Source organism: Dendropsophus ebraccatus, chromosome 2 (genome assembly GCF_027789765.1).
Source record: "Dendropsophus ebraccatus isolate aDenEbr1 chromosome 2, aDenEbr1.pat, whole genome shotgun sequence".
Taxonomy (NCBI): domain Eukaryota; kingdom Metazoa; phylum Chordata; class Amphibia; order Anura; family Hylidae; genus Dendropsophus; species Dendropsophus ebraccatus.
In genome coordinates this window covers 100535260-100549392 of record NC_091455.1, presented here as the reverse complement: position 1 = coordinate 100549392, position 14133 = coordinate 100535260, and the positions used below count along the sequence as shown (strand labels likewise).

Here is a 14133-nt window from a genome sequence, read left to right as displayed (position 1 = left end):
GAATACACACAAGTGCCAGTCTGTGTGACAGCCTTCCAAAACCTTTAATGTGTGGACTCATTTTCTCTCTCCCACATAATGTAATCTTGCTTCTCTCCGATAATACTTTTAAGCTTTGCCCCTGAAGTAGAAAAGCAATGCATCTCCTGTGACATTTCACTGTGCTAACATGGGAAACATGACAACATCATTTCATGAATACAGATTAAGTTTACTTTTGTTCCAAACAATTCAACAACATTTTCGTGCACATTGGATGAAGTGATGTAATTATTCCGAGGTTTGCTAGTCAGATGCAGTCTGCTTACTGACACACAAAACGTATAGACACTTGAGTCCGAGACAAATCTTTTATATGCTCAGAAAATTACCTGACTACGTATCAGGGTGGTTTGGTGCTCTCCCCACTAAGAGGCACCCCTTGGCAATGGGCTTCCTTCTCTGGAGAGAGGGATATCTGGCTATTCCCGTGTTTTGAGACTCGTAACTGAGGCTCCACGGACCCCTTTTTTGCATATTTAAATTTTGTATGGGACAATCAATGGAGACTCGTAAATGAGTACTCCATTGGAATTTTTCACTGTTCTCCATGAGTTCAGTGATTGTTGTGTTTTGTTGGTCTATTTATTATTGCCCCAGTAGCCAGAATCCTGCTCCACACTGACGAGGGGCAAATACCCCGAAACTGCAGTCTGTGGATGGATGCCTAGCCTTGGTAACCCTTGTCTTATGTCGTTATACTCGCCACAGAGTTAGACTTTGACTCACAGGGGCCACCCTGGTGTTTCCCTATTTAGGTCCCAAAGCTTACAACAGAGTGAGGACCTGAGGGACTACGTATCAGGGTGGTTTGGTGCTCTCCTCACTAGGAGGCACCCCTTGGCAATGGGCTTCCTTCTCTGGAGAGAGGGATATCTGGCTATTCCCGTGTTTTGAGACTCGTAACTGAGGCTCCACGGACCCCTTTTTTGCATATCAGAAAATTACCTGAACATAGTGACTATCTGTTCAGTCCACTAACATTACTGGAACCTATGTGTTTCTGTGCATGGATACATTGACATGCCATTTTGACAGTAATCATGCTATGGAGGACACAAACATGATATGAATGCACCTTGTTAAGGTAAAAACTCGTGAAGTATAGTATTGGTTGGATTTGCAAAAATGTCACACTTCCCCTTGATTATGAAATATAATACAGGGCTGGTTAGGGTGTCATTTTTTGCGCCATGAGCTCTACTTTTTATTGGTATCATATTGGTGTAAGAGAAAAACTTTTTTTTCTAATATTTAATTTTAAAAAATTAGTAATGCTGGTGTTTTTTTTCACTTTTTATTTACGCTGTTCACCGTGTGCAAAAAATTTGGTTCCATTTAAAAAAATCGGACAATTCCGCACGCTATTATATGTAATATGTTTATTTTTTATATTTTTACTTGTATAATGGGAAAGGTGGTAATACATCTTTATTGGGGCATTTTTATTAGTGTTTTTTTTAATATGTTTTATAACTATTATTTTTTTTTTTACACATTTTGCATTGCATATATAAGTCCCTTAGGGGACTTATATATGCAATGCATTAGTTGCATATACTGATTAATTTTATGCCATAGCATGGCAATCATCAGTAATATCAGCAATCTGTACATAGAGTCTGCCTGAGAGCAGACTCTATGAAAAGATTGAACATCCGACATGACGAAGGTAAGTGGCTTACCCCTGTCAGTACAAGTGATTGGGGCCCCCACAGCCAGGTCCTTGTCCTGTCACTGACTACCTGCGGGACTGCGGCTGCTTGTCATTATGCTTGGGTCTGGGGGCTGTAATGTGTGTAGGGCCAATCGCATTGAAACGGCCCTGCACACATTAAAACCCCTTCACAGTCAGGAATGTTTATATACATTTCTGCTGCACAGGGTATGTTCAGCAGGAATGTATATAGCTGTATGGCTGATGTGAAGGGGTTAATATATACATTTGTGGGGGGAAATTACGTATAGCTTGTAACTTAGTCATTTACATCCCTAATATTTTTACACTGAGTGGTCCAGTGGGTGGTCCTTGTCATTAAAAAACATACATGTATATAGAACCTTGTACATGTCTGTACAATTGGAATATAGCTTGTATCTGAAATATTCATAAAGTGATTTATACAGGACTGTTTGTAAAAACAACTCTTTAGACAGTATGCTGCTCAGAAAATTAAATGAACACTTGTTCTCTGTCTCTGTTGCACCAGTTTAGCTTTTATCATTAGTTATAATAGGTAACTTTGTGTGATATAATACGTCTAGCACAATCAAGATCAAACGTCTGTAGGAAATAGTGTCAGCATCAAAGTGTATAAAATATGTACTTATTTATTTATTTTTAAGACAAAATGAATGTTTTTTTTTAAGTTTTTTTCTGGGCAAAATGTACTGATGAGCTGTCCACAGGATAGCTCATTAGTAACCGATCAGTGGGGTGCTGGCACCTGCGCTGATCTGCTGTTCATCGCTGCACTACACAGTGAAGAGAGTTTGTCTCCATTTATTATGGAGTAGCTGTGGTGACGTGTAACTGCCCGCACCTGATTTATGATGCTAGCTCAGAGCTGGTGTAGATTTCTGCCTCGAATTCACAAGATTTACTGAGAGGCGTATGCCCTCTTAGTAAATCCACTGTGGGACGTGGAGGTGGGACTTTTACACTGTCTTATTAAATGCCCCCTCAGTAAAACACACACACTTACCAATGCCCTTATATACAGTATTCTGTTATTAGGGAAATTAGTTACTAAGCAGAAGCAGGCAGATTTAAAAATGCACACCTCTGTCCAGGAGGTGCCATAAAATCCTGTGTGGTTTTCTTATATTAAAGGGGTTGTCCAGCGCTACAAAAACATGGCCACTTTGCCCCTAGTGTTGTCTCAAGTTTGGGTGGGGTTTTGAAACTCAGTTCCATTGAAGTAAACGGAGCCTAATTGCAAACTGCACCTGAACTGGAGAAAACAGTAGGGGGAAAAGTGGCCATGTTTTTGTAGCGCTGGATAAACCCTCTGAATGATGAAGGTGATTTGGGGCAGATCATCACCATAGTAGAGCGTGGCATCCTCTCCACAGTGAGAATGCTGTGGACAGGCTTCTGCCCTGTGGTAAAACAACAGGCAGCCTACCCCTGGGCACCACTCTACATAGGAATATACAGTATGTGGGGGCATAGGACCCTGCACTGTATAGTGTTGTGTGGCCAAGACTTTAGGGTCTGTTTTCAGGGGTAAGGAGTCTTTTGTTTAGTAAAATTGTGAAATCTGTGAAAGTGAAATCTGTTAGAAATTACATGGGCTGTCAAGTAAAAGGATGTTGTTTGAAGCAACATGGACCATTTAACTTTTTTTTTCACTGAAGCCACCTTTTTACAGTGTCACCCAATAAGCTTTCAATGAGCATCCCATACAGGGTGGAGCAGATTCTTAGCTAATGACGCTCCAGCTCTCCAGTCAGCCAGTAAGCCTGCTCCATACTCCTCTTTATGACATTTTCATGTAATGTACCAAAACTACAAAAATAATGTAAGGGTTACACCAGGGCCCAGCTACATTTTGGCAGGTAGCGGGTGGAATATTTTTGTTACTTGGAATTCATTTTCCTAATTTCTTTCTCATTTCTTTTTAGTACATGGCAAATAATAGATATATCTGTGCATGGGGCACTATATAACCTAAGGCCTGCCCTTGGTGCACTTTGGTTGTGTGCACTGGGAAAGGTCCTGGCATATATGTAAAATATCTATAGTCCCCTATTTGCCAAAGAAGTCTCAAAATGACCTCTCACTAGCAACCATCCATCGGGGTTTGCTGGATCAAAAATTTGCAAAAAGTATCAGCCATCATAGGTATGATACTGCAGAGGGATACATTGCGGAGTCTGATAAGCCTGGTGAGAACTGATCATCTCTTGGTTCTCCTGGTTACAACATGACCCGATAGATTTTCAGGATCTGGAAGTAAACAAGAATTTAAATAGATACAAGCAATAGAAGAATTGAGAGAGTTATATTTACTGAAACCTAAACACCCCTTTAGGAAAGGCCCTGGGCAAATACCCAAATGTTGTAATACCTAAAAAACACCCAAACATTTATAATGATGTAAAACTTTATAAAATGTCTTCAGCAAAACATTGGAAATTCCAGTTAATTTCATTAGACTTGCGGAGTAATCACAGTTTAGTATGTAGAATAAACAGCAGTGCGTCATCACATGAACTACATATAGACACAAGTACAATTCTAGCGTTTCTGCTGCCTGAGGTGAAAATTGAAATGGCACAAACACCACTCTCTATGTGACGACCCCACTGGAAATCATAAGTAAAGGTTTACGTTAAGAAAGTCTAGGGTATAATACAGTCCCTCTAGGTAGAGTCTCTGCTAAGACTCCTGATAGCGGCCATTCAATTGTAAACCCCCCTTCCACAGCCTCAAACTCACCATTGCAGAATGAGAGACACCTAGCCATGGTCAAGCACTAATAGTGCCAATATTGGAATAGTAGTACTCAGGGCCTAAAAAATAAGGTTGGTGGAGGCCCAAGGAAAAAATTCTGGTGGGACTGAGAACTTGCATAGCACCAATGTGTCACAACAGTCTTTCTAAGTATGAAATTAAAGGTAGCACAAAACTGTGGTAATACAGGTACCATATTCTTCGCTTTATAAGACGCCCTGATGATAAGACACAACCAGGTTTTAGAGGGGGGAAATAGGGAAAAAATGTTTAAACCAAAAAGGGGGCATAATATTAGCATTATTTTGGTAAAGGTCCTTTTATACTTTTTAGGATGTCATAGGGTTTTGAAATTAAGCAGCACATTTTTCAAATTTCACATACAGTAATGGTGGCAATCAGGTAAAGTAACAGGAGCAACGATTAGGTATAGTAACAGGAGCGAAGATCAGGTACACCAACAGGTGATAGGTCCCTGGCTGGTTGCCGGGACTTTTTACCAGTTGTTGACCGCAGTTTACATTAAACTGCCACTGCGATTTTGCACGGTAACAGTTTAAGTCATTCACATACATGTACATGGGGTGGTGTGTAAGTGCAGTAACCAGATGTACATGTATGTGTAATTGCATTGTTACTAATATCTGCCAAATCCATACCCAAAACAACAAGTCTGATGCTGATCACTGGTGCCCAAGAGTCTGTTTACTCTATGGTGACCCCAAGATGAATGTTTATCCTATATCAATCCAGACCCAGATACCATGAATAAGAAGAACTGGACAGGTTCGAAACGTGTAGGTTGTTTTTAAAGATTTGCAACAATAAATGAATGCATTTTAAAGCGAGCTGAAGGGATCTAGTCTTTTCTTTACAATTTACACACTTGCCAGCTATAATGGTGGCACTTATATAGGTGTCACCAGATACTTCTATATGTGATTAGAGAGGTATAAAAGGAATGACCCTGTTAACGGAAAAGCACCAGCATAGCATCCAATCATGGAAAGTATACAACAGATTCTAGTGTTATATATTGCACTTAACCCTCTATACACAATAATTACCCCAATTATCTCTTCCTACACATCAATCCTGTGGTGATATATAGCTATCTATGTAGACTGTGCATAAATGATGTCCTGATCTGATAGACCTACATTATATCAATGTCCAGGGTCCTGGTATTGGAGATCAATGGATATAATGTCTAATAACACTACAGAATGGTAACAAACATAAGCTCACCCATGATAGATGCAGAGATGGCAGAGAGGCACCATCTCTGCATCTACCATGGGTTACCATGTTTGTCATAGGGGATTATTGTGTATAATATTTATATATGTACATAGTCACTGAAAATAGTACAATATATCAAGTGTCCCTGAAAATATTGCCATAATCTAATTTCCCTAAAATGCCATTAAGTCAGCTGTCCCTGTTACCATAAAACATCAATGATTTCCTTGGAAAAATTATTTTCCCTTCTTAAAAGTTGCTGACCTGACCATACAACTTTAGAACTACTTTATGATCCTATGCCCACCATGCCTGAACAGGTCTGCGTCTCATCCAGTGGCTGCACATAAAGACTTTTCATGTGCCAAAAAGATGACTTTACAACATCTCAGTAGGAACTGGAGCTGGCAGAGAAATTTCAAGGGGATGAAGAATAATGGTTTAAACTAAGAAACACTGAACTGTGCTGTGTTCTATAAACTTGGGTCTGAAATATAGTTATTAATATGGCCTTCTCTACATTGTGTTGAGCACTTCACCTCTGAAGGGCATGTTTTGTTGCTTTCCAAGTGCAAGCATCTAATGCTAACCCAATAAGAGGAAACTGATTTTCATTTTCAGCAGAGAAAATCCCGACATATTCTTGTTGTTGTCAAGGCTACGTGCTAGCAATGCAATTCAAAGCAACTAATACATTTTTATGTAGAGTCTTCTATTTTAGGTGCCTCGTCATCAGCACTCCTACTCACACAATTTTAGAGGTCAGTGCACAGCACAACTGTGCTGCTCATAGATTGAATATTTGATGGAGGCAACGTAACCTTTGTTAGATTAATTAAACAGCATTAATTTCAAGGAATACAACTGCAAACTATAGTGGGAGAGAGGTGAGAAAGTAAATGAAGGTTTCCACCAAAAGGTTCTTGACTGCTTTAATAACAGGGATGAAAATAATTAAAATATTTTTTTAATTATGTGTTTGTTCCTGTAATTCAGAGAAATCCGCAAAGGATCTTTTTTCATAATCACATATCATTCATAAGCAAGGAGTTCTACCTCATCTGTTTTATTTAGGGAAATAGACTATACTATATAAGCTGCACACCAAAAATCTCCCAGCTGACAACCTAAGTTTCTTAGACGCACGTAATGTAGTAGCAGTGATGATATAAAATGTAAAGTGGGAGCAGATGCACTAGGCTTGGCTCACACTGTACATCCCATAGGTGTTTTTTTTTTAACTGCACAGATCAGATGTTAGAGATTAATTATAGTGCTTGAAAAGCACTATTTTGTAATCCGTATTCTTTTTCTTCTTCTTCCGTTTCTTTTTCCAGCCATTTTTCTGCGATTAATACAGCCCGAACCGCTTTGTGCACAGACTCTGTTCAAACTGTGTTTTGAAGCCCTCGGCGGTGTAAGGTGTGCTATCTATTTTTCGTATCGGATTTGTCGTTTTTAGGAAATTTACATTTAAAGACCCCGAATTTCCCATAGAAAATAATGGCCCATTGGACATAACGGCCACACTCTAACCGCTAACAGCCAATCACAGCACATATGCAAATAGCTGAAATATAGCAGCCAATAGAAATTCTAAGGTCTTGTCAGGCAATGTATCACACCATCCACACAGTCACATGTCCACTATTGGCCAATAGAAGATGTAATATATGTCTCCCTGACATAAGTAAGATTGTCATGGTAACCGAGCAATGATCTTTACCATTATAAGTAGCAGAGCTGCTTTTAAAGGGACCCAAGTCGCTCTTAGCCCCTTAAGAACCGGACTAATTTTCGTTTTTTCGTTTTTGTTTTTTCCCCCTTGTGCTTAAAAGGCCATAGCACTTGCATTTTTAGGCTGGGTTCACACACAGTATATTTCAGGCAGTATTTGGTCCTCATGTCAGGTCTTCATAGCAACCAAAACCAGGAGTGGACTGAAAACACAGAAAGGCTATGATCACATAATGTTGTAATTGAGTGGTTGGCCGCCATTTAATGGCAAATATTTGCTGTTATTTTAGAACAACGGCTGTTGTATTGAAATAATGGCAGTTATTTACCGTTATATGGCGGCCATCCACTCAATTTCACCATTGTGTGAACAGAGCCTTTCTGTGTTTTTAATCCACTCCTGGTTTTGGTTGCTATGAGGACCTGACATGACCAAATACTGCCTGAAATATACGTAGTGTGAACCCAGCCTTACACCTACAGACCCACATGAGCCCTTATTTTTTGCGTCACTAATTGTACTTTGCAAGGACAGGCTGAATTTTTCCATAAAATATACTGCGAAACCAGAAAAAAATTATATGCGTGGTGAAATTGAAAAATAAAAACGCAATTCTTTTTCTTTGGGGGGGCTTCGTTTTTACGCCGTGTGTCCTATGGAAAAACTGACATGTTATATATGTTCCTCAAGTCGTAACGATATGTAACATGTAAACTTTTGTTTTATTTGATGGCTTGTAAAAAATTAAAACCATTGTTAACAAATATATGTTCCTTAAAATCGCTCCATTCCCATGCTTATAGCGCTTTTATCCTTTGGTCTATGGGTCTGTCTGAGGTGTCATTTTTTGCGCCATGATGTGTTCTTTCTATTGGTACCTTGATTGCTCATATGTGACTTTTTGATCGCTTTTTATTACAATTTTTCTGGATTTGATGCGACCAAAAATGCGCAATTTTGCACTTTGGGTTCGGGTGATTACACACACAACAATACCAAACATGTTTGTTTATTTATTTATTTTTATTTATAAAATGGGAAAAGGGTGATTCAAACTTTTATTAGGGGAGGGGATTTTTTATTAATAAAAAACCTAATTACTTTTTTTACTAACAATAATATGAAGCCCCCTGGGGGACTTCTATATACACAGCACTGATCTCCCATTGAGATCAATGCTGTGTATATAATAGAGCAATGATCCATCAGATCATTGCTCTATTATAATGGTCTGCAGCAGACCATCTAAATAGATTGCCGAGACGGGATCAGCGTCATTCTGACGCTGAGCCCCGGCCAGCTCATTAGAACGGATTGCACATAGCAACCAGGGACCATGGGCTGCAGAGAGGGCTCACGCGCTCTTTTCAAGCACTATGTATTTCCCTGGAAATGCAAATCTAGTTGAATAGGTATTATAACCATTGAAACTTATGAAATATATGTAGTAAATAATGTATAGAAGAGGTCCAACAGCATCCAAAAGAAATCTTTAATGCTTTATTGCGCAAATCAGCTGGAGGGATTGTGGGTTCACCAGTGTGCATCCAACTCAACAGGCACCCCTGTGTCTATTGGTGTTGCTGTATCTATGTCTTACTATATATGTAGTATATGTCATCAGGGCTCCGACTCCTGTATTTTATCAGGACCGACTCCAACTCCGACTCCTGAATTTTATCAGGACCGACTCCGACTCCTGACTCTGACTCCTTCATAAATGGCCAGTCATATACCAGGGGAGTTATTTATCACACTGGCTCAGCAGCTTCTCCCTAATGTCCTACATGATCCTGGGGAGACTTCTGAAGGAATGAAGGAATACTGTATATAAAGCAGATTCTCCTGTGTGTGCAGTGGATGCAGACAGTCTCCAATAGACTAGATGGAGCAGGTGTTTTTTTCCTGCTGACAGTCTTCTATGTTTCTAACTAAATATTCACCATACTTAAAGAAACAAACACACACACATACACTCAGCCTGCTGCAGCCATAGCGCACACCACACACCACACACACACACTTGGCTTGCTGCGGCCATAGCACACATACACACAGCCTGCTGCAGCCATAGTGCACACACACACACAGCTTGCTGCAGCCATAGCACACATACACACAGCCTGCTGCAGCCATAGCACACATACACACAGCCTGCTGCAGCCATAGCACACACACAGCCTGCTGCAGCCATAGCACACATACACACACAGCCTGCTGCAGCCATATCACACACACACACAGCCTGCTGCAGCCATAGCACACATACACACACAGCCTGCTGCAGTCATAGCACACACACAGCCTACTGCAGTTGTAGCACGCGTGCACACACACACACACACACACAGCTGCAGCCATAGAATACTGAAGAAAAACACACAGGGAGGCATTTATTAAGTCCGGCGTTTTTTACGCCGGACTTAAAAATGCCCCCGCAGCTCCGGCGGTACGGGGATTTATGTAGAGGCGGACTGCCTGTACATAAATCCTGTGCGCGCCGGTGCGCACCGCCGAAAACCTACGCCAGCTGAGGACTGGAGTAGGTTTTCGGCGTACATTTGGGCGGAACGGATGATAAATCGCGCGGACTCTGAGTCCGCGCCCTCCGTTCCGCCCACTTCCCGCCTACTTTCCGCCCCCTGGCGTACTCGGCGGAAAGTGCCGATTTGCGATTATTTTATTCGCAAATCGGCCATTTGCGTATAAAATAATACGCAAATCGGCACTTTCCGCCAAAAATCATCCGTCCGCCGGATGATACATGTGGCCCACAATCTTCTCCCAGAGAGAAAACACCACACTGAGGACAGAGGTTACTGCTACACTACTTATGTCTTCTCCTCCTCCTCCTCTATATTACATAGGATATCTTCATATTACACTGCTGCTGACCGACAACTTTTCCATGACCCCCTTATGTAATAGGGCCAGTGTCCTATTAGAATGTTGCTCATAATATATATTCATGAGCAAAACTTGTAAAACATTGAAATTCAATTCTACATTTTTTAAAGATTTTTTTTAAAGCTGGAGTCGGAGTTGGTACATTTTTTTCCGACTCCAGCCAAAACTAGCTCCGACTCCAACTCCAGCCAAAACTAGCTCCGACTCAAACTCCACGTCTCCGACTCCACAGCCCTGTATGTCATAGATCAGTTTCTCAACTTCAGCCCATAAGTACCCCCAATGGGTCATGATTTGAGGATTCCCCATACTTTTAGTAAATCCTGATGCAATAAGAAAATCACGAGATATCTGGGGTACTTAAAGGGGGTGTATCATCTAGATTTTCTTGTACCTATTAGGCTAGGGCTACACTACGTTTTTTTTTACATTTTTACTTTGACTTCCATATAGAAAAAAAAACAAAAAACATCAGAACGAAAGCTTTTTTTTAGCATACACAAAATTGTGGTCAACCATGTTTTTGTGTATGGAAAAAAAGAAAGCATCCTTTTTTTTTGAAAATGGAAGTTAATGTTATTGTACATTATTATAGGTGCTGAGCTGTTTTTAACAGCATTTAATAATATGCCTGACTATTAACCACATTGACATAGACTCAGGGAGTTGATATTGTCTTATACTACTGCGTGTCACCTTTTTACTGTACTTCTGTACAAATCACTTTATAGTAGCCTTTTTCTTAGTATAGTAGCTTTATGTTTTATTATTTAGTATAGTAGCTTTATCTTACAACCCCAGACAGAACAGGACGTCCCGCTTTGCCAATCTGTGCGCTGCCCCGCCACAGTGCATTGATTGGCTGAGCGGGACGTCCAGACGCCGGGAGCCCCCGAAGCATGCTGAAGCGTGAAGCAGGTACAGTATATGCTCCAGCCAGCAGGAGGTTAGCGGTTGGCGTTTACATACTCGCAGCGGGATTGACAGTATGACTTCTCATTCAAAATATATCACAAGGGATCCGCAGCGGATTTCGTTGTGAATTTGCATAATAAAATCTGCTGCGGATCCATTGTGTGTGCAGCTACGCTACCTAGTTTTGGTGGAAGTCAGTCACCTACATGTCATGGTCACTACTGTTCTAATCATAAAACTTCACAGCAATAAAAAATACTTTGCAGATACAGTATTTCCTGTTCTAGCTTGCCAGTGTCAAGATAGTCAGGAGATTGTTGGGTGGTTTTGCTGCACTTGCCACATTAATGAATATGTAACAATGAAAACATTACACTGCAGATATTAAATATATTTATTGTGAGTAATAATTTCATTTCAATAAAATAGATTTTAAATGTATTGTATAAAAGAATTAGCATTTTCAATAATTTACTATTATTTACATTAGAATGAGCTTGCTGTTGGACTGAGAAAAATGTGTTTGTTTAACCTATAATCCAGCAAATATGCCTACACCCATCACAGGTAAATCCATCCTAGCAAAGCCCTATACCAAACAATGACTTAAAATGCTGCACATAGACCTTCACTGGAATGTAGATGCTGTGTGACCCCATAGGCCGGTGCTTGTTCCCATCTCACATACATTTGGCATTGTATCAACATACTGATGTCTGTAAAGTCACAATATACAAAATCAACAAACATAATCCTTTTGCGTAGTTTTCACCGCACCCCCCAGTACACATACAAGTATGCCCCTAATAATCTAGAACATTTTCAGCTGTCAAGAAACATTTCTCAATATTGCTCTTTTTACGTATTCATCGCATTGTAATAATTGTGCTATGGAGGCCTTGGTTTTCTTCAGTGGTTGTGATATAAATCAAACATGGCCTGCTGCTGGTGTCTAGATTCTTCATGTTCTTGCACCAAGTGAACAAGACTGAAATGAGGAACATGCACTAGGAAAACCTATGTTCATGCGGAAATAGGCTAGTGAGTATTGTTATCTGTATATTAAGAGCAAGCAACGTTCTGCCTCCTGTTCACATTAAGGCATGTTGTAAATCTGCTGTAGCTCCATTTGCTGAGATGTGTCTTCTAGTTGCTAAGAGCATTGCAGTTTAGAGTTTCTAAAAGGCCACAGGGATAGCAGCACTCAAGAGATATCACCTTCACGGTAAATAAATCCTTGCAGGTTCTTGATCGCTTCAGTCTAAAATGTCTGTTTCAAATGGAACCAGATGGTAGTAGGACAAATTTGTAACATAAGCTGTAGGGTCATCAGTATCCTCGGCCTCTGGAGGAAAATCTGTTCCATTTCCAAATCTATCGGAAAGGACAAATGGAGAAGAAAATTAGAGTGGAACGACAGTGGAAAATCGCAATCAAAGACAAGGGATCTATTTTGGCTGACACTTAAAAGAGTATTGACATCACTTTTCTGGGTGCACTGCTATGCTGTACTTTACCTTCACTTTAGCACTGCTTCCCCTAATGCGGGTAGAAGAAATCTGCTTCCCATGTTTGTGCAGATAGTATTACAGAATAACACAATTCGTTCATGATTTTATCTCCATTTGTAATTTTTTTTTTTATTGGTTAATCCTACAAACCTTTCCATAAAGTCACAGTGAATTAAATACAAGGGTGTCAATATACCCCTTGCCATATACCCTTTTAGGGCACACCAGCATCACAGTAAGGAGCCTGCTACATATAAAAGAGCAGCTCTTAGGCACGTCCGGTACGTCCTGGAAGTCTGTGCCCAGACGACCCTGGATGTACCGGTACGTCGTGAGCTATGAAGCGCGCTCCGTTAATGACACGCTGCAGCGTGACATTAACTCCTTAAACGCCGCTGGGGTCCCCGTCGTTAAAACAGATCGCCGGAGGTCTCTCACCTGCCTCCGTGCGGTCCGATCGGCGCTCTGGTCACTGAGCCTGCACAGGCAGGCTCAATGAGCAGAGCGCCAATAACACTGATCAATGCAAAGCCTATGGCATAGCAATGATCAGTGTGAACAATGAAAGTTATGTATGTACAAGTCCCCCAAAGGGACTTAAAATGTATATAAAAAAAGTTAAAATCACTAACACACTACCCCAAAACTCCTCCCCCAATAAAAGTTTAAATCACCCCCCTTTCCCATTATATAAATAAAACATATAAAAATAAATAAATAAATATATAGTATACCGTAGCGTGCGTAATTGTCCGATCTATTAAAATATAACAAGACTCATTGTGATTAGTGAACGGCATACACGAAAAGAGGGAAAAAATTGCGCGGATTACCGATTTTATGTTACATTATATATAAAAATTTTTATAAAAAGTGATCAAAACGTCCGATCTTCACAAATATGGTATTAATAAAAACTAGAGATCATGGCGGAAATAATGACATCCCATACAGCCCCATAGGTGAAAAAATAAAACTGTTATAAGCGTCACAATAGGCCCATTTTATTCATATTTAATTGCCAAAAAAAAGTATTTCATTAAAAAAAATATATATAACATTAGAGAATCTGTGTAACCTGCATGTGGTTGTGTTCGGGCTGATCTATAGAATAATGGTATCATGTTGCTGTTACCATATAGTGCATTACGTAGACACAGGAACCCCCCAAAGGTTACCATATTGCATTCTTTTTTACGATTTCACCTATTTATATCTTCATAAATAATATATTTGGAATTCCATCATACATGTTATGGTAAAATGAAAGACGCCATTACAAAGTACAACTACTCCTGAAACAAACAAGCCATCACATGGCC

The 14133-nt window shown here is 40.1% G+C and overlaps 1 protein-coding gene across 1 annotated transcript in view; it reads right to left on the bottom strand.

Annotated features, from left to right (window-relative positions):
- Positions 1-11680: 11680 nt before the first annotated feature.
- The window catches only part of PXDC1 (PX domain containing 1), a 52877-nt gene continuing 50424 nt past the window's right edge, over positions 11681-14133 (bottom strand). The window contains exon 5 of the mRNA XM_069960213.1: positions 11681-12674. Within this exon, the coding sequence (XP_069816314.1) occupies positions 12557-12674 (118 nt within the window). The 3' untranslated portion in view covers positions 11681-12556. The remainder of the gene's footprint in view (positions 12675-14133) is intronic.